The following is a 24,000-nucleotide window of genomic DNA, read 5'->3' on the forward strand; positions in this document are numbered from 1 at the left end:
AAGCCTAACCAGCCTATTTGATCTAGTCAGTGTCTCCCTCAAGCTATACGGTAAATTCAGTCTCATCATTCAGTTTCAGCACACTTGCCATCATAAATCGCCTAAAAGTGTACTGTCGAGTAAGTTATGGTATAGCAGAGAGACAGACACATGCACATAGAGCGAGAGAGAGAGAGAGAGAGAGAGAGAGAGAGAGAGAGAGAGAGAGAGAGAGAGTGTGTGTGTGTGTGGGTGAGAGAGGGAGAGAGAGGGGGTGAGTGAGATAGCAGCGTACCATATGCCCGAGACCAGTAGCCAGATTACCTACGTTAACCCCGTCGTACGTGCCACGGTCGCGCCCGTGCCAGATCCAACGCGGAGCATTAGAGTTAAACACGTGTTTGAGGAGTTTGTTTTCCTCCTGGCCTCGCGGTTCAACACGCGGTTTTCGAATCGCTGTAGGGCTGCCGGCATACGGCGCAACGTTGGTTGGCAAGACGCGTGGAAGCTTCGCCCTCTGGGGAGATATGAGGGGTCGTGTCACCCCGGCACCCTATCGCACCTGCCCATTAGCCCATTAGCGGACAGACCCTTGTTTCCCTGTTGTCGGGTGCCGGCGGACGGGGCGGGTATACTTAAAGTGACGTTAAAAAAATTGCAGAAGTTTTGGAGAAAAAAAATTGCACGACCTTTTCTTGACGGACACGTAACGTGTACCCGCCACGGTTGGCCCGGAGGCGCGTGTAAGTCTACATCCTGTCTGATCGAATCATTCGGCCTCTGTAGAAAAATATTGCGCGTTAAAAAACTTCAACCCCGACGGCTGATTGTCGTAGCGATACAAACCAGTTAGCATTTTGCTGGAGAATGTTGGTCAGGTCACCGTAAAGAATAAGCCGTAAATACACTACTGTTCTAAATCTGGGATGTCACGGAGAATTTCATCGACGTCCGCCCTCCCCCCCCCCATTCTCTCTATGTATGCTAGGGGTGCGATGGGTTTTTTTGCACTAGAAAACATTGCGCTCCGTCGCCAGCACCATTATTGTCGGTGTTTTGTTTGCCTTACTTTCCTGCAACTGTCCAATTTAATTAGTTATAAGCCACCGGTGCGAGAGATCTCACATTTGAACCAAGCTTCGGAGTGTGTGGGTTCGAGACTGGCACCCATCTCCATCCATGTAGTTTTAAGTGTGTGAGTGTGCGTGTGCGTGTGCGTGTGCGGTCGTGTGTGTGTGTGTGTGTGTGTGTGTGTGTGTGTGTGTGTGTGTGTCGTGTGCGTGTGTGTGTGTGTGTGTGTGTGTGTGTGTGTGTGTGTGTGTGTGTGTGTGCGCGCGCGCGCGCGCGTGCGTGCGTGCGTGCGTGCGTATGTGCGGTATAGCGAGCGCATGAAGAGCCACAATTCCAGTAATTTCGATAATATATGGTGTTCCGCATGCCATTTAAAACAATGTATACTAAACGGCAAGCTATTATTTAGGCTCGTTGTTAATAAGCTGGGTTTGATTAATAGCGGCATCTGTACTGATATTGCATGTAGGCGGTCGCGCAGCAACCATGCAATCATGCTTCATCGTGCCGGCTTCAACGTATGTATTATGTACATGTAACTACTGATTCATTACCATTACCTGTTTAATGTGGAGCTGGAATGGCTAACATGCACGAATCTATTGTAATTATTTAATTTGTACTCTGTGTGCAATTTATCAACCAGCTTTATAGATTTGAGGCAAAGCTTTCATCATAATAATATGCATATGAACACAGAGATATTGGCAGTAATCATCATCACGTTTTCACCATTATCAGGTGAAATTAGTTAATTGCTGGTTTTTAAAACGTGTCGGTTTTGTTTCTGCAACGTATATATGTCCCCTCTGCGAACCATTGTGATATTATTTATTATGGCGCATATGAATAACGGAGTTGCAAAGCTGATTAGCATATTATGATGACAACGTGAATTGACACTCGGATAGGGCTCCTCGAAACAAACTACTGATCGTATATATGGCATCAATATAGAAATTACGACCCTGCCCAAGGTTAACGAAAATTATGCATATATGAATGTCCGTTGAATTTCTGTAGTTGATATAAAATCAATGCAAGATGCCTGTAATGTATTTTGTGAATATATGAAAACAGTTTGACGTTCTTGAAAGCATGTGAATTTTAAGCACAACTGAAATGTTGTATAAAAGATAGTGTCTATAAATTGTTATTAATTCTGCAATTTATGTATCTAGAATATAACAGATAAATATGTAATTTCAATGTACAGATGAATTTGTTAGTTATACTGGCATAGGTATTTTTTTATATTCAAAATATGACGTATTTATTTACAAAAGCGAAAAAGATTTAATAATTGACAAAAATGTACAAAATAATTGAAAAATTAATAAATAGTTAATTAATAAGTTAAATCGAACTAAATAGCTAATATACTAAAATATTTACACAATAATAAGTTACTCTTTCAGAATAAATGTAGTATTAATGATATATGAAATATTCAAGTGTAACGGATGCAATATAATAATTTTGCGTATATATAATATATTACAGACTCTTTATCGTTCATTAAATCTAATTATATGTTATTATTAATATAATACTTGTTAGGAAAACGGGACATTTGCGGCATTGTGGCGTTCTAAATTCGGAGGGGGTAGGTACTGTTCCTGATGGAACCCTTCCTGAGTATACGGGTAACGGGTAGAACTCTTCGTTGTTCGTGAATATGATAAATGCTAATCCTGTGCGCATAATAATATTGCAATGAGGAGTAGGTCGCTGCGCGCGAGACCCGGTTAACTTTTGGTGCTGTACACCGATTTCCTCTCTATGTTAAAAGCAACCAACGCTAGCCGACTATTGAAGTCTGCCTCTCACAAAAAGCTCCAAGCGTGCTGTACTTGCGCCCACGGTTGGGCTCCGCGGTGGTGAAATTCTGACCAACTGCGATAATCCCCACGGCTGTAATTACTGGCCCGAGGTTTGTTGTGGGGGACACCTGTGCATGGCTGTCTGGACGCGCTGCTACGTCTCTCCCATGGGCGTCGTTACCTCACCTGCACGCAGGCAGTCACCTGCAGTTTGATGGGCAGCCACTTTGCGGGTAATCTCTGCTCCGGCACTCGGCTAGCTGGGCGCTGAAACGCAGGCTTTCTATCGATTCTTCGCCCATTGGCTGAGGTAAGTAAACTTGCGGACGAGCTTTGCAGTGAAGTGAGCAAGTTTTTGCTACTTACCAAACGGTGCCCTAACATGAGAGCAATTGTTGCCACCAATCTGATATGTACGTTTCTAAAGTTAGGTCAAATAGCTGCGTCAGCCAGTCGGGAATAGGGCGGTGATACTGACCCCCACGTTTGCGGTAGTATTAGGCCGCTATGTTTCTGATTGTTTAGTTCATAGCTGAGCACGGATGATGGCATTTAAGTGAGCATTAGTTCGACTTATCGACGCTCCTAACGAACGTAAAGCCTAGCTGTGGGGGAAGATCTATGATGATCTTGTCTTTGGTATTGTGTTCAGGAGTTAATCCATGTTTTTTCTCTCAGTCAGGTTGGTTCCCACGCCTGTGATTACTAGGCAATTGCTGACATTTCTATTGATAAGGAAAGGTAGCTGTGCGATGAGATCCGAGTGGTCATGTTCCCCTGTTTTATCTTCGTCTCCTGCTCGCTTTTCCTCCACTCACCTCTTCCTCAGCTCGGTCTCTCCCCTCTCGCGCGCTTTCTCTGTCTCTCTCTCTCTCTATCTCTCTCTATCTATCTCTCTCTCGCTTCACTGGTACTCATGTAGGTTACTCACTTTCTTATATCTAGTAGGATATAAGAGTTTCCTTCCCGTGTCGTTGCGCGAATTTTCCTAGTCCCGTGTCTGAAGTTGGCAGGTGCTTGCCCCACCTTTGCCCAGACGTGGTTTTTCCGCATACGGTTAACGTGTCAGTATTGACACTTGTGCCGTGCGGGAGGTGAATAATTAATGCGCGACATTATGTATGCAATTTAATACTCGATCTCTCAGCCATTGATTGGGCTGGCTGACGTCAAGCATTATTTTTGGGCTCGATAGCAACGCACTCGGCTGAATTGTTCTCCAGCTGGGCTGGCGTAGGGTCTGGCCGCCATAATTTACATAGAGCAGAATGATAATTGCTGAGAATGAGTCGACAGACATCGCGTAGGCATAAACAGCGTGCACAGAAACAAGAGCGCAGTGTGTGTTTTTGTCGGGGGCCGTGCTGCGACAGGCAGCCAGCGGCGGCGATAGGTGCAAGCGCTTTGTCTGCCTACGTAATTACGTTCATAAAGGGCTAATATGTCGCCGAATATGAGTAATGCGCAGCGCGCCGTATATATGTTAATTTGACCGCGCGCAAAAGTTGGCGGAGAAATCTATACTGTCTTCTATTGATCTCTGCGAATAAATTTGCGTGGGGGAGGAGGGGAGGAAGGGGAGGAGGGGGGGTGCAAAGGGAGCCGAGTTAAAACTGGCGCAGCTGCCCGAGCGGAATCTTAATAATGCATGCGGCGGCTCGCGTGAACGTGATGCTGCGAGGCGTCGGCTACAATTCATTGGTTTTGCATTTCCAGTTGAGCATAAGCGGTCGGCACGGGTTCGTCCGTATATGTACGCCGTTGTGTCTTCGTACGCCGACGTTAATTCCGTCGGCTTGCGCGCGCATGCGGCCGTCGGGGGGGGGGGAGAACAGGTTAGTTCGATTGGCGGTCCGTACGTAGGCGCCGATCAGCGGATCGCGATGTGTTTGGGGGGCCGCCGAATTCGCCGATCGTTCGTTCTCTTGCTTTTTTGGAGACTAGTTAAAGCTGAGCATGCAGACGCGCAGCGCGAGCTCTCGCCTGAAAAATTGGGTCAGTCATTTAGACGGCGCAGCGACAAAGCCCTCTTAAAAAGATCCGGGTGCGGTTGAGGTTGAATTTCTAGTTTCGGCCATGAATTAGGCAAGACAATTACGCGGACAGACGAAGCATGAAACTCGGAATCGGCCCGAAATCGCTTATCATTAGCCAATAAAGCAAAAACCATTCGTAATTACCTAAATCTGGCACTAACGCAAACAGCGAGCGATTTAATGTCAACGCCGAGCGAAATGTCCTTGTTGACCGACGTCATTAATGCCGAGGGTGTTGTTGAATTCGATGAAGTAAGGGCCGGACGCGGGGGCTCGCTGACCGTGGAATTAGCGGAGACGCGAAGGCCGGCGGGCGAGCATCGCTGTTGTCCAGCCCCCGCTCGCTGACCAGCGACCACTGCAGCAGCAGCGAAGAGCAGCAGACGACCGGCGGGCGACGCGCGCGCGCGCAGCTCTGCACCTCGTGCTAATTTTAAATTTTTATAGCATCTACCGACGAATTCCACAGCGCGAATGCGCGGTAAAAATTTATGGTTCGCCGGCGGCGGCTGTCTCGCATTTTAAGTACAGCACGCGTGTTAATTAGAGGAAACCGTTTGTTGACACTGCCGTGGTGTGCTCTGGGCCATGCGAGAGCGACCACCTTTCCCGACGGAAGATGCCTCGCTCCCACCTGCAGCATCCTTAGCACTCTGTATCATCCCTATCGTGTTTCTATAGCGGCCTAGTATAGAAGGCCACAATCAGGAGCAGTGACACCGCTGCTAGTGTAGCCTCAGCGTCGGTGCGTGTTACCTATAGCCGTATCGTGTCTATGTTTCGTACCTCGATTCGTGGGATTCAGAAAATATGGTAACAGATGTGATTGCAAAAATCTTTTGGCTTAGTTTCCATAGGGTTGACCTATTACTAATTATAAAATGCATAAATCAGGGTTTAGGCGAAATTATAGCTGTCGCTAATGAGAATTAATTATGGCCACTGGTAATTGTGTCACGGCTTCATAATTATATATACGCATTAGACCTAACAGCAGTCGCATTCGGCTGCTCCGCGTTGCCGCTGTTGTGTGTGCAAATTGATCGTATACGCGCATAGAGGCTACTTTTGTGAGAAAATGTCCGTAACGGAGAGAAAAATGCTTATCCGTCAATAGACTCGATGTCACAGGTAAATTGCGATAATTTCTTGCAGAAATCGTCTCCAGGTAAGTAGCAGCGCTTTCAAGGCTAATTCCTTTTCAGGGAGAGGCTGTCTTTCTGTCAAGTGCGAGTGCATTTCTAGTTTTAATCTGTTGGTGCCAACGCAGATAGTAGTGCATTCAGAAGGCCAGCAGCAAGCGTCTATGACTAATGGCCCGCTCTTTCAGTGGCACTAATAAACGAAAAGAAAGACGTGCTTTTCTGGTTACATTTTCTACGGCCATCGTGCAGCTCGCACGCGGAGCTATGATAAATGTAAAACGCATTTCAAAGTATGATTTCATCGCGCGGAGCCCCTCGTAAATTTACATTTGCCGGATAAAGAGCACCGGAGGCATCCACACGCACGCTTGCTCCCGTGCTACCGTTAATGTCCCGAGTGCCACCAGTGTTTGGGAGCTGCCGGCATTCATTTTACATGTGTGCATAACGACACATTAGAGAACGGCACAGCACCTGAATGGCACAAATTTGCATTGCATTGTACGTGCTCTGTGTATAAAAATGCAATTACTTTTTTTCGGGATTGAAAGGCCAGGAGCCGGGCCCCGTAAGGGGGATGGTTGCGGCGGCGGCGGCAGCGGCGGCAGCAGTAGCAGCAGCAGCAACAACGACATTAGCAGCAGCAGCAACAAGAACAACAACAACAACAACAACAACAACAACAACAACAACAACAACAACAGCAGCAGCAGCAGTAGTCGTAGTAGTAGCAGTAGTCGTAGTAGTAGCAGCAGCAGCATCAGTAGCAGTAGTAGTAGCAGCAGCCGCAGTAGCAGTAGCAGTAGCAGCAGCAGCAGCAGCAGCAGCAGCAGCAGCAGCAGTAGTCGTAGTAGTAGCAGCAGCAACAACAGTAGCAACAGCAAAAGCAGTAGTAGTAGCAACAGCAAAAGCAGTAGTAGTAGCAACAGCATCAGTACAGCAGCAGCAGCAGCAAGTAGTAGGGCAGCAGCGCAGCAGCATCAGTAGCAGTAGCAGCAGCAGGAATAGCAGTAGCAGCAGTACCAGTAGCAGTAGTAGTAGCAGCAGCCGCAGTATAGCAGTAGTAGCAACAGCAGCAGCAGCATCAGTAGGCAGTAGTAGCAGCAGCAGCAGCAGCAGCAGCATGCAGCGCTTCTGCTCGCCCCTCCTTGTCTCTCACCACTCCCGCAATCGCAACACTGACCGATTCATTTGGCATGACGAAAATTTATGACGGCGGCAGATGTTTTTGCATCATCGCGGAAATCAGGGGTGGATCAGTACGGCAGCCTCCGCATCTCCGGGAATACACCCCTACCGTCGGTGACTGGTCGGCTATGATGCTAGCTAGCTAGCCTCTGCGTTTTACATCTGCAGTCATTGATACGTAACAAATCCAGCGGCCGAGCAAATTTTCCAAGTTTACCCCTCGGAGAATTGTCATTAGGCTCGGATTGATTGTTTTGGCGTAAATTTCATTTGGGCAGCCATCTGTGGTGTAATGTACAGTCCCACCGGCTTGCGCGACCGGGAAGCCTCATTGAATGGACGCCGCAATTTTGGTTCGAGTAGCACGCCCATCCATCGTGTTGGTCGGGAGGGAGGAGGGAGGAGGTAGTCGCACCCGCCACGGGGGAGGGTCACCCGGGGAGTGCACGTGGGAGAGAAGTAATGTTCTCCGTCACTGGCTTTTGTTTTTCTCGCACGGTCTCTCCCGCGCGCGCGGGAAGAGGACGTGTAAATTCACGGACCGGCTGCTGCCGCCGACCACTTTCGAGTATATATCTCGTAATCGCCGCGAGAAGGCGATGCGAGCGAGTGTGTGACGCGGTGAGGGAATTGAGCTAGACCGAAGAACAGTATCAGTGGAGGACCGAGCGTGTAGTAGCACGCGCGTCTCTGTGTGTGCGTGTGTGTGTGTGTGTGCGTGTGTGTGTGTGTGTGTGCGTGTGCGTGTGTGTGTGTGTGTGTGTGTGTGTGTGTGTGTGTGGTGTGTGTGTGTGTGTGTGTGCATGTGTGTTGTGTGTGTGTTGTGCGTATGCGCGCGTGCGTGTTGCGTCTTTGTGGCGTAGTGGCGACATCCGCGCCTGTGTGTGTGCGCGCGTGCGTGTGTGCGTGTCGTGCGTGTGTGCGTGCATGTGTGCTCGGCAGCCTTCGATAAGCTCTATCTAGTCGTCAACGCTACGTTTAGGCGTCCGAACAATTGCCGATCGTAATTTTTTGGTTTAACAGTATTCGGACACGGGGAGGGAGACCTGTAATTTGTGTGGGATGGGCAGCATTAGTAGCTTCCCGCCCCAGTCTGCCAGCGGAGGCGGAGAGGGTGGCACGGTGTGATCGTGGCTGTCTCCCTCCGGGGTTTCAAACGGCCAGCCTGGGAAATTTTCAAGCCGATCGTTTTCATTTTTAATTGTCAATTGTTTTCAAGTTGGAAGGAGAGTCACTTGACGGGCTGTCCCGGGGGAGATAGATTGCTTTTTCTTTCCGTGCTTGCAAACTTCCTGATTAATGAAATTAATTTGCATGCGTTTCGCATTAAACGCGGAACATATTTCGTCATAACTCAGAATTCTGCAAAATTTCTGGTTCGTCCGCTTCCTGTGGTTTAATTAGCACGGAACTTTGTGTAATCAACGAAAATTGATCAGTTGTTATAAGTAACTAGATGACAGACGTGGAATAGGCCTACTAATGTCTTCGGTTTTATAAATATGATTAGAGTGATTTTCCTGAACCATGTTGACGAACATACTCGTATGTTATTATTCCTCCTGGAAAAGAACACTCGCAATTAAACTAATAGAATATTTTAATTATATCTCTTGATTTAAAGAATGTTTTGGATAAAAATGGATAGTAGGATCTAGAATCTAGGAAAACAGTAAGAATAACAGTTTCATATCTGAGCGGTGAGAGGGATGTAAAATACGATTCGACGAGCATATTAGTTTTTACATTAGTACATATACATATACAGTCAATACGGATGTTTAATGGAAAATCTCTTCAATCGTGCGCCCATAAAAATAACGCATTGGTTTTACCTCCTTAATGGCGAATAGATAAATAACTTAGTTCTATGGACTGTGCCATTTTTCAAATTTATTATCAGGTTTATGCATATTCATATCTTATTTTAATAGTTAATAGCAGAGCTCTGTAATGTTTTAGGAATAATTTCAGATACAACTTTTAGGACGAAAATGCCTAGCTAACCTTTGGAGCATATATATGTATAAGTGCAGCACCTGCATAATATCAAGAGTAGATAATAACATATATATGTATAGATATATAGATGATAATATATGCATGTATTTCAAACTATTCAAACTAAAAACAACAAGCCAAACTTTTATTCTGAAGAGTGGATAAGAGTTCATCTAAATTCAATCATAATATATGAGGCACCTAAAAGCATCCAGGTTTATAGTCTGAGATAATAAAATTGCCCAAACCTTAAATTACATTAAACGGATTCACGCGCGCCTTAACTACATTAAAAAGATTTTAACATGGTATTCGTGCTAAATTAAATGACTGGTGCATGATGCACTCGTCTCCACAGGCGGGGGTTGGCGCTGTTGTCATGTAGAAGCAAGCGTGGAGAGAGAGAGAGAGAGAGAGAGAGAGAGAGAGAGGCGAGGTGTCGCAAATCAGTGCGTGCTGATTTAATACCAGCATACAGGAAACATCCGTTTACAGAACTGATATGCCTCGGTACCGGCCTGTCATAAACTATGCAACCTATCCCTTCTCCTGCTGGATTGCGTCAAGCGGCTACACGCGGTGCACGTACAGTTCGCTGCGACCTGTTTCGCTCCAAAAACACTCGACTGTGGGCGCGCGTTTTTTCTCTCTCGCTAATTTTTGCCGTGTCTTTCGGTCGAGCGATGTGAACGGAGGTGTCGCGTTGTTGTGTCTGCACGCGGCTTCTTGTGTGTAGCGGCGACTTCGGCTAGACGACCATGTCACATGTCGTGCGTGTCGAAGTGGGCGAAGTCAGGCAGAACTGGCCTCGATCACCACCGCTGTCCTCAGTATGCGTGCACGAGCCTGCTCGGTGAGTGAGTGCAACCGTGTGTGAGTAGGGCCTAGGAGATTTCAGTGGCAGCGACTGTGAGAATTCGTTGTGCTGAGTTTCGATGGGTGGGAGGAACGCCTCCACGATGTCGTGCATGCCTTGGGTGGTGGATGGCGAGCGATCTGGGAAGCCAACGTGGCGTTATTCTGCTGTGGAGCAGGAGGAGGAGGAGGAGGAGGATGAGGAGGAGGCGGCGGCGGCGGAGGGGAGAGAAAGAGGAGGAAGGAGGAGGAGGAGGAGAGGAAGGAGGGGAAGAAGGAGGAGGGGGAGAAGAAGACGAAGAAGGAGGGGAGAGCAGCGACCCGCGTGTCGCCGAGCGCAGACGCGCCGCCATTGTGCCGAACCCTGCGCGCGAGAGAGAGACTTAAATAAGCCCAGTTCGCGAAAAAAAAATCCATATCTTCTCGTAAGAAAGCGTGCTGATGGACTCTCGTCTGCATATCGGGCGGCGGCGGCGGCGACGGCGGCGGCGGACGCCATTACGTGATGAGCGTGATGCCGAGTCGCTCCCAACGAACGTTCGTCTGCTTTCATATTTGATGAGTTTTGTTTCGAATGGCGCTTTCATCTCTGGCGGCGATTCTGCGACGTGAATATGCAACTTGCCGGTCTCTGTTATTGTATATCTCGCGCACACAATTATTGCTCACACATTTCGCATACACGGCCGCGCGCCTCATAATAAAAGTGTTCCTTTCTGCTAGAACGGCCATGCTAAATCAGTAAATGTCTCATAATTGTCGCAAGCACACCTGTGTTTTTGTTGAAATTCGCCTCCGAAAAAATCCGTGTCCTGTTTTTTGTGCGCGGGAATCGGCCGGGCCCGGCTTGTTATTCGGCGGCGGTCGTATTTTTTCAGCAGCGGCCGTGTTAGCGGGCGCCCCTCCGTTGTTTGCGTAGATTACCTACCTACCTCCGCCCAGGTTTTGCTAATTGCGCGAGCCCGTCACCGAGCGCGACTCGTCATTGTGACGGCACGTCCGGTGCCGTGCCGGCAGGCGTCGGCGGAGCGAGACAATGTCCCACCTGTGTGCTCCGACGGCATTTCTCGCGTCGTGTCCACTCGCAGACTCCTCCCTTCCCCCTCCACCTACCCTCCCTCTCCCCACCCACCCACACACCACCCACACGCAGACTCCGCTTCTCCCCTCCCCTCCCCTCCCCCACACCCACACGCAGACTCCGCTTCTCCCCTCCCCTCCTCTCCTCTCCCCCTCCCCTAACCCCACTCACCCACACACCACCCACACGCGACTCGTCCTCTCCCCTTTTCCTCCCCTCTCCCTCCCCTCTCCCTCTCTGAACCCCACCCACCCACACACCACCCACACGCGGACTCCTCTTCTCCCCTCCCCTCCCCTCCCCCACACCCACACGCAGACTCCGCCTCTCCTCTCCCCCTCCCCCCCTCCCTTAAACCTCCCCTAACCCCACCCACCCACACACCACCAACACGCGGACTTCTCCCCTCCCCCTCCCCCTACCTTTCTCTCCCCTAACCCCACGCACCCACACACCACCCACACGCGGACTCGCACGCGCGCATCTTCGTTACGAGTCGTAATTCGTGTTTACGCAACTCTCAATTCGCGTTTACGCAACGCCGTGTGCGTATGTGTGTGTGATTCACGGTACGAGCATGCGCGTGTGTGCGCGTGTGCCGTCGGTGTGTCTGTAGTGTCGATCTCTGACGTCCAGTGTACGTGTAGCGTGATTTCTGCTCGGACACGTCCGTGTACTGCATAGTGTTGTGTCTGTATAACCACAGTCTGCGCTGTCTGATGGTAACCTCGTATCACTGCGTTTGTTATTTCCTTTACGCAGCGTCTGTGAGCTATCTGCATTGTCTACCCAGTGTGTGGCGTCTTTCCCACTGCTTAGTGTCTGCTGTCTACACGATCAGTCTGTTCTGTGTTGATACCTCCCGCAGACCAGTGCGTTTGCCATTGGCTGATGCCTCTACCCCTATCCAGTGTCTGATATCTGTACCCCTAGCCAGTGTGATGCATGTACCCTATCCAGTGTCTGATGTCTATACCCCTACCCAGTGTCTGATGCCTGTACCCCTACCCAGAGTCTGATGCCTGTAGTCCTACACAGTGTCTGGTGCCTGTACCCCTATCCAGTGTCTGATGTCTGTATCCATTATTCTACTATCTATGTATTTGTACTACATTATTATTCTGTGTAATGCCCGTTTCGGGCACTCACTAGGCGTATATATATCCAGTGTATGATGTCTGTACCCCTAGCCAGTGTCTGATGGCTGTACCTCTTCCCAGTGTCTGATACCTGTGCCCCTACCCAGTGTCTGGTGTCTGAACCCTATGCAGTGTCTGATGTCTGTACCCCTAGCCAGTGTGATGCATGTACCCTATCCAGTGGCTGGTGTTTGTACCTCTTCCCAGTGTCTGATGCCTGTACCCTTCCCTGCCTAGTATCTGACATTTGTACCCACTGTCCAGTGTCTTTTCCTTGCAGCCACTACGCAATGTGTCTGTTCGCTGCACCCACTGTCCAGTGTGTGTCTTATGTCTATACTCCTTGCTCATTGTATCTGATGTCTGTGATTCTGTGTAATTCTGTGTGATTCTGTGTGTCTCTGATGTCTGTCATGCCTGTGATGTCTGTTGTCTGGGGCCATTATTATCTATATACTATGTCTGACTCTGTAATTTATCTGTCTGTTCCTTCTAGCCAATGTGTTTAATAAATTCCAGTGATGCAAGCTGTCTTTTGGCGAATTGAGAAACCACGATCTATAGGCCTATTCCAAAAAAAATGAAAAAATGTTTTCTGCGATTGAAATTCATTCTATTGTGAATATTATTAATCGTTATTACGAAACAAACTGAGGCTGGTTTATTTCTCCGCGTCTCTTTCAGGCAGATTATAGCGTGTCCATGCTATTCACCTTCTGTGATTGTCCGCAGTTTTACACTGCCGTAGCCAATTTTTCTGTCAGTATAAGTTTGATGAATTTACAGTTATAATTGCGATAATCAGGTTGTCGGATTTTCTTCTGTGATTTGTTGCACAGTGTTGGTTTTGTTCCGTAGTGACGCAGCTTTCAGTGCGAATTGCGTCGGCGACCTGACGTGCCACTGCCCCTGCACGGATTTGATTTCTAATACGCGATGGGCTGCAGGTTGAATGATGCTTCTTGCCCTGTGTAGTCTTTAGCTGGCGTAATAACTAGCTTCCTCGCGAAGGCCTGTACGAAGCCGATATCTCACTGTTCATCATATGTCTAGCTGCACCCGGCTTTCTCTCTCGCAAATTTTACGATGGAAATCGTTTCCGTCATTAGGTCTCGTTTTTTCGGTCGTCATCGCATGTTGGCGGGATGTCCGTCCACCGCGTGCTTTGTTCGTCGTCAAGGTTTTCCCCGCCGCCGCCGCCGCCACCGCTGCAGTCCCGATATGAGATCGGTACAGTCGCAGTGTGCGAGGCCAGCCATCGACCCTAGGCGCGGTGAACACGTGTAGGGTTAAACGGCGACCCTCCTCTCCGCTAATGTATAATGTCTCGAGACATCGGCGGTGGCAGAGAGAGAGAGGCTGCGAGTTCGCGTTCCCATGGTAGAGTCTGGGGATGCGCTTGGAAGGCGCATGTGGCTGATTGTGCGTCGAGCGAGCGCCCGCGCGCGCGCGAGCCCTAATTTATTAGGCATACCGGACCGAAGCGCCATGCCTGATTTCCATGTTGGAGATTAATAAATTAGCATGTGCAGCAGAGAGGTGAAAGCGATACGTGTGGGAAGGGTGTGTGCGCGCAGAGAGCACGTGACCGAAGGCTAATTACGTGTTTAGTTTGACCAGTAGCGGAATCCGCATCGGCGCCCCCCTTCCTCCCCGCTATCGTCCTATCTACGTACAACAGTACGGCCCGAAATCAAGCCCCACGTAAGCGGGAGCCACGCGTTTTTGCATGTTTACCCTGATCAGCGGGGGGAGGGGGTGCCGTTCTTTCGTCGAGCCTGCCGCCAGCAGCGTCGTTCGTCTGCGCGCACTGGGGCATGCGTGCTGCCGGCCAGCGTCGTTACGTTGACGACGGTCGCAGCGCGATTTAATTTCGACAGTTGACGATGAGCGATGGCGCGAGTGTGTTTTCGAGGCTCGGCGAACCGATTGCGTGCTCGATTGATATTTATTGGTGGTTTTTTTCTCGTTCCGTTACAGATGCATGAAATGCTAAGAAGGCGGATGCCAGACGACAGCGCCCAGTAACGTAGCAGTGATGGCTGCTAGCCTGGACAGCAGCGATCGACTCGGCATAAAGATGGCGCTGGATACAGTGACGCCACCTACTGGCCGTTCGCCACAGCCAGTGAACAATACGGGTGGTCACGAGCCCTTTAACAACAACACGTGTATGGGGAAGCAGGTGGGGATGAAACCTGTGTTATCGGACGACCGGGGCGACAACAACGCACAGGCTTCCACCCCTCCCGCGACCTCCTCCTCACCGAACGAACCTCAGAAGGAAACCTCAGGCAAATCACCTTCAGCGGGCGGCGTCCGCGCGGACCCCGCCTGCGCCGGCGACGCGGTCACGTGCGGCGAGTGCACGCAGTGCTTCGACGAGATGCAGCGCTACCTGGACCACGAGTGCTGCGAGGCGCGCACCGGTGGCGCCACCTCTGCGGCGGCGGTGCCGACCGCCGGCGACGACGACTCGGCGCGCGTCAGCGACGACGACAGCATGTTGAGCGACGTCGAAGCGTTCGAGGGTAAGATCGTCTACCAGCCGGACGGCTCGGCGTACATCATCGAGCCGGGAGACACCGACTTCGACGAGACGGACTCGAACGTCGACATTCCGACGCAAGAGGGCGCCATCGTCGACCAGCGCGGCTCGAACGTCGGCGGCGCCGCGTTTCCGCAGATCGTCAACGCGTTTCTCGTCTCGCGCAACACGGTCATGTACGACCCGTCGCTCTACGGACAGACCTCAAGCAACTTTCAGGACAAGAAAAAGTTCACCGAGGCGCCCGTCATGCACAGCTACCGCGTGTACGACGTGCGCAGTAAGAGCGCCGACTCCTCAGAGGGAAGCGAAGGTGACGGCGCCGGCCGCGGCCGAGCGCTGTCGTGCGACTATACCTCAGTACCGACTAAACCTATCTTGATGTGTTTCATCTGCAAGCTGTCATTCGGGTATTCGCGATCGTTCGTCGCGCACGCGACGGCCGAGCACGGCATGACGCTGAACAGCGAGGAGCACGAGATCATGAGTCGTAAGAACGCGTCGGCGATCGTGCAGGGCGTCGGCTGCGACAAGGCGCCGCTCATGTCGTTCCTCGAGCCGTACTCGCAGACGAGCGCCGCGTGCAGCGGCGGCATGCTCGTCTGCCAGCCGAACGCGTTCCAGACGTCGACCGCGCTGCCCGCCCCCAGCGTCAGCGTCAGCTCGCTGGCCGCGGTCGCGTCGTCGCCCGCCCCCGCGCCGCCGCCGCAGCAGCAGCCGTCTCCCGTCAACGGCAAGGAGGCGGGCGGCGACGACGCGCGAACTGGCAGGGATAACGGAAGTGCGGGTCCCCAGGTGGCGCCGGCGGCTGGCGGCGAGGAGCAGGACGAGGCGAGCCGCGAAGACGCTGAGTCAGACAGCAGCGGCGGCGGATTCCGCTGCGGGGGCGCCTCGCCGGGCCGCGCGAGCGCGTCGCGTCCGAGCTCCGGCCACAGCGAGTCGTCGCTGAGCGAGATGCTGGAGGCGTACCGCTCGCAGACGCGCCGCTCGCCGATCTCGCCGCTGAACCCGGCGTTGCTCGGCAACCCGTTCATGTGCGCGCAGCATCCCGACGGCAAGGCGAACGGCGTCGAGTGTCCGAAGTGCGACATCGTGCTCGGCTCGAGCCGCTCGCTCGGCGGCCACATGACGATGATGCACTCGCGCAACTCGTGCAAGACGCTCAAGTGCCCCAAGTGCAACTGGCACTACAAGTACCAGGAGACACTCGAGATCCACATGAAGGAGAAGCATCCGGAGAACGACGCCACGTGCATCTACTGCGTGACGAAGCAGGCGCACCCGCGGCTCGCGCGCGGCGAGACGTACCAGTGCGGCTACAAGCCCTACCGCTGCCAGATCTGCAACTACTCGACGACGACCAAGGGCAACCTCAGCATCCACATGCAGTCCGACAAGCACGTGAACAACGTCACCGAGCTGCAGAACGGGGGCCACGAGCTGTTCCACCACCAACAGCAGCAGCAGCAGCAGCAGCAGCAACAACAGCTGCAGCATGCGCCGGAGAGCGAGGCCATCGCGTCGATGGCTCCGCCCCCCGCGGTGGCGGCGGCGGCGGCGGCCGCGGCGGCGGCGGACGCGCAGCAGCAGGCGGCAGACGCGCGCGCGAGGGCGCCGCCGAAGCAGAAGCCGACGTGGCGCTGCGACGTGTGCAACTATGAGACGAGCGTCGCGCGCAACCTGCGCATCCACATGACGAGCGAGAAGCACACGCACAACATGCTCGTGCTGCAGCAGAACGTCAAGCACATGCAGCGCGACATGCAGCTGCAGATGAGCGCCGCCGCCGCGATGCAGGACGAGCAGCTGCGCCACCTGGGGGCCGCGCTCGGACTCGGCGCTGGCGACATGGCCGCCGCCGCCGCGGTCCCGGCCGACCTCGCGAACTTCACGCCCGCGATGCTGATGTCAGCCGTCGGGCCGGCGGCCGACGACGCCGCGGGACTGCACCTAGGTGGCGACCCCGGCGGGCGCGTCGACGACAACGTGAAGATATTCCAGTGCAGCATCTGCAGCGTGTTCTCGACGGACAGCCTGGAGACGCTGCACCGGCACCTGCAGGCCGACCGCAGCAAGAGCAGCAACGACGACGTCGTCGTCGTCGTCGGCGGCAGCTACGTCTGCAAGCTCTGCCAGTACAAGACCAACCTGAAGGCGAACTTCCAGCTGCACTGCAAGACGGACAAGCACCTGCAGAAGCTGCAGCTGATCAACCACATCCGCGAGGGCGGCCCGCGCAACGAGTGGCGCCTCAAGTGCCTCAGCATGGCCAACCCGCACCAGGTGCGCTGTAACGCGTGCGACTTCCAGACGAACAGCGTGCACAAGTTCCAGCTGCACGTCAGCAGCCAGGTGCACGACATGAACGCGCGCATCTTCCAGCACCTGCAGGCCGGCGAGACTCGGCTGGCGACGGGCGGCGCCGCTGACCGCTACTACCGCTGCGCGCTCTGCCTCTTCAACACCAAGTCGCGCGCCAACATGCTGCAGCACGTCAAGTCGGTGCGGCACCTGCGCAACGAGGCGCTGCGCCAGCAGCAGGGCATGGTCCTCAAGGACGTCGGCGACGTCGTCAGCGTGCAGGAGCTCAAGGACAGCGACAACGTCGTCTTCGAAGATCAAGGTAAGCTTGCCGAGCTGCGCACGTTGCCGTGTAGCTATGCCAGTGTAGACCTTCATTCTGGCGTGGTGGTGTAGCTAAGGTATACATGGGTGAAGCATGCTGCTGTATAGCTACTAGCTATATGCCTGTGTAGACATTCGTTCTGGCACGATGGTGGAGTGAAGGGTACACGAGTAAAGTACGCTGCTGTGGATCTATGCCTGTGTAGACCTTCATTCCGGCACGGTGGTGGAGCGAAGGGTATATGGGTAGAGAACGCTGCTGTGAATCTATGCCCGTGTAGACATTCGTTTCAGCACAGTGCCAGAGCTTAGGGCTACAGAGCTAAGGGGTACAGAGTAAGGGTAGATCATGCTGCTGTGGATCTATGAGCATGTAGCCCTTCAGTAAAGCACTGTATGTGTGAGGGCGCCGCTGCGGAGATGATGTGTACCGTCAATAGCATGTAAACTCTTGCACGGCTTTACATTCTCTCGACGACGTCTCCTAGACCGGTGCGTGAAACACGGATGTTGGCCGCGTGGTGCAGGACACGTCGCTAGTCGCTGTTTGTAAGACTGCGTAGCTGAAAAGTAATTGATGGCGGGCATATAGTAGAGGATAAATAATGCAGACACGCCCTGTAGGTGAAGATGGATGATTTTTTTAATGTAGAGTGGTCACCTATTGCATGTGCTCTTGATGGACGTGTGAACTCTTCAAACCTAAATCGTTCGAATGCGCTGCAATCAAGTCTCACGCGTGATGGTGCGAGAATGGTGCAAATGTCTTTGTGTAGATAGAGCGCGCTGCAGAAAGTTCGCGCTGTGGGGGAGTCAGGTTTATTATACCGAAAACAACGAGGAAATCAGCAAACAGGAAAAGCTTTCAGACAAATGAGTTATTCAAGTGTGCACTTTCTCATGCAGAAGTTGTGTCGGTCTTCGGCGGACTGGCAGACGAAGAAAAAACAGTGCAAACTGGACAGTTAATATTTGTCTAATATTAACACAACAGCGCTGATGAGAGTGGTGTTGTTGCAACTATTGAAAACAGACAAGCGGGAAATTGGCGAACCGCTTCTACCGGATCCGAGTGAAAACAAAACGTCATCTCTCAAGCAGCTGCGATTGTCATGCTCGCTTTTTAAAAGGTCCGTAAAAAACTCAGTGATCGCTGGTTTCGGTTAGCGGTGGGAGCCCCTTGACCTTTGCCCGTAATGGCCTCTGTTAGCAACACAAACCTTGTAACCCATGACTAACCAAGAAATTCGCTGCAAATCATGCGTTTATTGGCATAGATTGTCGGGTTGAAAAACAGGATTATGATTCTGCTTCGGGAGGTAATTTACAAAACAATGGCGACTTGACAAATAGAAGCTGATAAGTCCTGCATTGAATAGCGTGAATAGCGTACCGAATTTCTGAATTTCTGAGGCGTGCTTACCAGCTAAGATAATAGCAGCTTTGTGAGGTTGTGCGGCCACACCTAGAGGAAGGCTGGACCTTTTCTAAGAATGGATCCCCGGCTCTCTAATGACCGGTTATAATTTTTCGCAGCCTTAGTCATACTTCTCTCGGTTAGGGGGGGGGGAGGACCCAGCCCTCCAGAGTATTTGAAATCGTTTCCGATTAAAGTGAAGATGAAAAAATAGAAGAGAGGAAGAAAAATGACACTCGCGTATTCGCGGGCGGCGCACATGGTGGAAGCCGTGAGGAATTTCGTGTCGGGTGTACGTATAGCGTGTTGCATTCACGCGAGAAGTGCGGGGTTGCAAGCGATAACGGGGTGGGAAGGGGGTGGCAGTGGCGGTCCGTCTGTCGTACAGTAGCAGAAGTGTGACAGGAGAAAAAAAAACGGGCGGATCAGATCTGGTGCGGCTCGACCTAGAAAACGCGGCAGAAGGCGCAAACTTTCGCTGCTATTCGAGTTGCCGGTCCCAGACGCTGTTTTTCGTGCGTGCGCGCGCGTGTGTGTGTTCGAAGTAGTTCCCGCAAGTAGCCATGCTTGACCAGGTAAACTTGGTCGCGTTCTCCACTGTTCTGCTGTATACTAGTGTGCTGAGCCAGCTCGGCGCTCATGTCCTTTGTAAACATTCCAGCCGTTTGTTTACTCTTCTCTGGTTTTTGTTAGGTATCAGTTTACACATCGGCTGCAAAAAATGGCACTTGAGCAGCATTGCTGGCTGGAGTAATCCAGCATGAGCTCTGTGGATGCTGTTTGGGTGGGTTTTTTGGCTACAAAGTGAAACCAGCTGTGTTGTCCCTACGACTGTCTGGTGTGCGCTTAACCCTTTATCGTACGGTGGGTCCGTATACCAGTAAGCAGGCTCGGTTGTAAACGACAAACAGTCACAAGATGTACTCACGTACATGAACGCAAACACATGTATGCATTATGTTGACATTCTGTCTATATATATATATATGTATATATATATATATATATATGTATATACATGTAGCCTTTTCGCAAGACTTAATTAGGAAGCCTAATTGCCTTTAATTAGCACATTCGTGATAGGAATAAGCTCGCTGTGTGCAGGGTGGTGTTCACACGTTCTAGCGATACCCGCCTGCAGCATCTAATGCAGCTGCAAGCTTGATTAGACAGAATGCTCCATTCTCCACACGAAAACCGTCATTATTCCAAACTTCTTTTCCTTTGGCGTAAGCAATAGGGTTTAATAAATGAAGCTAAACTGAATAAAAAAAACCGTAACGATTCGGCCGCACATATACCACATCTCCAACGAAACCTTTCGGCCCACAAAACACTCCTTCCTACACGAATACCCATCGAATCATGTAAACAGGATCGTATGACGGCTTGCATCTGCTTACGCGGACTCGGGAGTAAACACGGGGGTCTTTAATGAGGCCATATAAATGAGATACGTACTAAACAGCTGGCGTGGGCTTGCGATTTTTATGGTTCACGGTATGGTTTGACCGCGCGCGCGAGCGAATGTGGATGCAGGCGGGGGCTGTACCAATAAAACAGCGTGGCGCGTGAGAGCATGACTGCGAGATGTTTTGAACTCCGTCCGCGGCGGCACCGTCGCTCGACCGGGAGGGGGAACTCGCCGTGTCGGCGTTCGACCGCCGACATCAGAGGTCAACGGTTTCTGTGTCACGCCTTTGTGCCGGACGCATGCTGAATTTTTTTCGAGAGAGAAAGAGAGAACTGGCTTACCGGAAATCAATAAAAAAATCAATGCCGACGTCGGTGATTGAACGATAATTGAGAGCGGTTGCGTCCCGCGCGCGTGATGGCCTTATCAGATGATCGCGGCTACTTGGAAGTCTGTTGACTGCGAGCTTGTTTGGGCTGATTGCCATTTGAATGTTGCTGAATTCATGTTCGTCAAACATGTATGTTGTGTTAATATTATAAATATTGGCACGATGCGAACGTGCGCATGCAAATGAATGGCACAATTACAAGTTAAACACTTGCTCGCCGTAATTGCGCTGCAGTTATTTAACACTCTTCTATGATTTCGTGTGTAAGGGAGGCAGGCATACATAGTGCGAACGTGTTTGCTTTGGTTTTATTGACCCTCGCCGATTTGTGGGGCGGTTATAGGGAGGCGCGATGTCTTTTTATCTGGTGGTGTTGGGATTAGTACACGAGCGCAAAACAGAAATTTCCTTCACGAATTCGGGGATTTGTGCATGAGTGTGTGACTTTAGCAGTGATAAATGATTACGTCCTGCACTAGGCTCGTTCACTAGTCTCATCTCGTTAACTTGTGACCTCGGTGAGTCACGAGTGTCCGGCCAAAGCACCTAAAAACTCATCGGTGTATTGAAATTATAAAATTTAATCTGGCTGGCTTAGCATTGAACCGTATCGGCCTGAGAATTTTACCCCCGTTCCCTCGGGGCGGAGCATTTCCCGCAAACAATGCTGGTTCTGGTCATTAAAATGGTAATTGATGGTTGGCTGAGGCGACGACCTATTGCGGTTCGCATCAGCCGCAGTCTAATGAAACTTGTTTCTCACACCTGTGATGAGATTACGTCATCCTTGGGTGGCCAAGGCGCGGCGCACCAGCGGCAGTCTCTCTCTTCAGACGATGATGATCCTCGAGCAAGCATGGTTACATTGTGTAAGTAGTAATCGCGTAATTTGAACGCGGCGGCGGCCGCCGCTCGTGCTGGCGCTGCAGCAGTGACCAGCGGACAGGTTCTTGACCAGTGAGCGGCAGCTGTCGAGTGATCGGTGCTGCCGCTCTAAGTTTTGGTGTGTGTGTGTGTGTGTGTGTGTGTGTGTGTGTGTGTGTGTGTGTGCGTGTGTGCGTGCGTGCGCGCGTGCGCGTGCGCGTGTGCGTGTGCGTGCGTGCGTGCGTGCGTGTGTGCGCGTGCGCGTGCGCGTGTGCGCGCGCGCGTGTGTGTGTGTGTGTGTGTGTGTGTGTGTGTGTATATATAGGTGCGTACCGGTATTCGCGAGTCTGCACACTCCGTCCAAGACGGATTCGTTTTAATTACGCTGCGAAGTGTGCGGGTGAAATGTTAAAATCGTGTGCAAATGCAGGTTGAAATTACGTAAAATTATGCACGAGGAGTATATGCAAATATCTTAATTGAATAGACACGAGTTCACTTTTAAATGAGTATGTTCATTCTTATGTAATTATTAAGGACGACGAGGGGGCATTAAAAGGACAAAATTACCAGGTGGAAAAAGCAAGTACTGCTAGTTGATTATTACCATGCGAATTCACTGCCAAGGCTATTACTTACACTTATTATACCAGTTTTAACTTGTTTGTAAAAGAACTGACGATGAAATATTTACTGCGTAATAGTGATTCGGAGGCACGTTCATAGACGTGTACATTTGTTGTTTTTGTTTTTACGCCAGTTATGTGACCCCTGCTACCGGATTTTTTTCACTCGCAGGTTTAGATGACTCGTTTAAATTTTGATAGCTATCACTTATTCATAATGGCCACGAGCTTTCAAAAAAATGGATGCGTTTATGTTTCGATGGACGTGACCGGTGGACGAGGGCCCACCTAGAATACTAATGCATCGCGTCTAAGTTATATACGCATGCGTATGTAGTCTACATATGCTCGTAGAGTCAACAGTGCTTCACAATCTTTGCTCGCCACTTTTGGCAACAGTTTCCGTAATCCTGGTCGCTGGAACCACCACTCGTATCGCTAAGCGTTGCCGTCATTAGACGTATACATGAGCTTTTGTGCTACTTTGCGGGCGTTAAGTACATAATTTTGCAAGTCTTATTTGCAGTTTTGTTCCTTAGCAACGGCGGCCATTTCTGGTGGTCTGTGTTTACAGTTTGACTTTTTGTATTGGTTTTGCACACCGATTGCCGGCGTGGTCTGTCAGCTGCAGTCTAACGACACTCACACGAAGCAACTGGAATCAGAGAGAGAGAGAGAGAGAGAGAGAGAGAGAGAGAGAAAGAGCGCGAGCGCGGTGTCAAATTACTACTCGGTGGCATAAAATTCATTAGTCTTTTGCGGAAAGTGGCTAAACCGTGCAATCAGGGCGTCATTTGGAATAATCAGAACCCTTCCGGTGTGCGTGCGAACGCACCACGTCTTTCCCATGTAGCTGTTAACAGTCATATATATTTGATATAAGTGGGCCAGGTTGGTGGCCTTCAGAAGTGAATGTCCGAGTTCATTCACTGTGATGTTATTGCCAAGTCGGCGGATCTTTTCCAACTTGTTGGCAACTTTGAGTTCTTTACAGCTATTATTAACGGCTATTACCATGGCCAGAGGCTTGTTTAATTTCCTCCAATTTTTAAGTCATTAAGATAGGTAAAAACGAGGTTGTAAACTTGCACCAGTCTTAGACCGATATTCGCGTCTGGTTTTACAGCTTTGTTCTCGGGTGATGACTAGACTGATGAGTAGGTTGGTGCCGCCGATGATATGTGTTGCCGAGTTCATTTTTGATTGATATACAAAACAGGATTGCATGGTCTTAGCGTACACATGGCTTACCTTGTTATAGATAACTACTCGGGCAGTCAGTGGTAATGACATCACAGTGTTTCATCTTGTTGTACAACTCGCGTATCTGTGAAGAATAAGCTACGAAACGTGTTTACAATGACAGGTAATTCGCTCAGCAGTCATTTTTAGCAGTTTCTACTACCGTACAAATGGCGCGGCAGCGCCGTGGTGTGTCTAATGTAACATTCTGACATTCGGCAATCGACAAGCTCGCGAGAACTCTCCGTCACGGTAAGAAGAAAGTGCCCTGACAGATCTTCGTAAAATAACAGCCAAAAACAACAAAGCCCACGAAAAGCTGAAAAGGCAAGAGGTAATCACGTGGTCTGTAATTTGCGATTTTAGCTAAGTGCGTAAAAAATTCAGGGAATGCGACAAGAGGTTTACTTGTAGCTGGGGCCAGCCGCCAGTGCCAGCGCTAGCTAGCACATAGTTCATCACGGGTCACTCCGTCTGAGACCAGGCCTTTCGTCTGCTAATCGCGTTGCCTTGAAATTATGAGGACAGGCAACAATGGCGTACATGCGCTGGCTT

The 24,000-nt window shown here is 50.9% G+C and overlaps 1 protein-coding gene and 1 long non-coding RNA gene across 2 annotated transcripts in view; both read left to right on the top strand.

Annotated features, from left to right (window-relative positions):
• LOC106820806 overlaps positions 1–14,655 on the top strand; it is a 92,712-nt gene extending 78,057 nt beyond the window's left edge. The window contains exon 5 of the long non-coding RNA XR_001395657.1: positions 14,299–14,655. This is a non-coding gene — a long non-coding RNA (uncharacterized LOC106820806). The remainder of the gene's footprint in view (positions 1–14,298) is intronic.
• A 166-nt stretch (positions 14,656–14,821) lies between these two features.
• LOC106820793 (zinc finger homeobox protein 3-like) overlaps positions 14,822–24,000 on the top strand; it is a 46,041-nt gene continuing 36,862 nt past the window's right edge. The window contains 2 exon segments of the mRNA XM_014825363.1: positions 14,822–16,386; positions 16,477–17,489. Coding sequence (XP_014680849.1) covers positions 14,822–16,386; positions 16,477–17,489 — 2,578 coding nt within the window.

The sequence above is a fragment of the Priapulus caudatus genome, unplaced genomic scaffold, assembly GCF_000485595.1.
Source record: "Priapulus caudatus unplaced genomic scaffold, Priapulus_caudatus-5.0.1 Scaffold48, whole genome shotgun sequence".
NCBI classification, from domain to species: domain Eukaryota; kingdom Metazoa; phylum Priapulida; class Priapulimorpha; order Priapulimorphida; family Priapulidae; genus Priapulus; species Priapulus caudatus.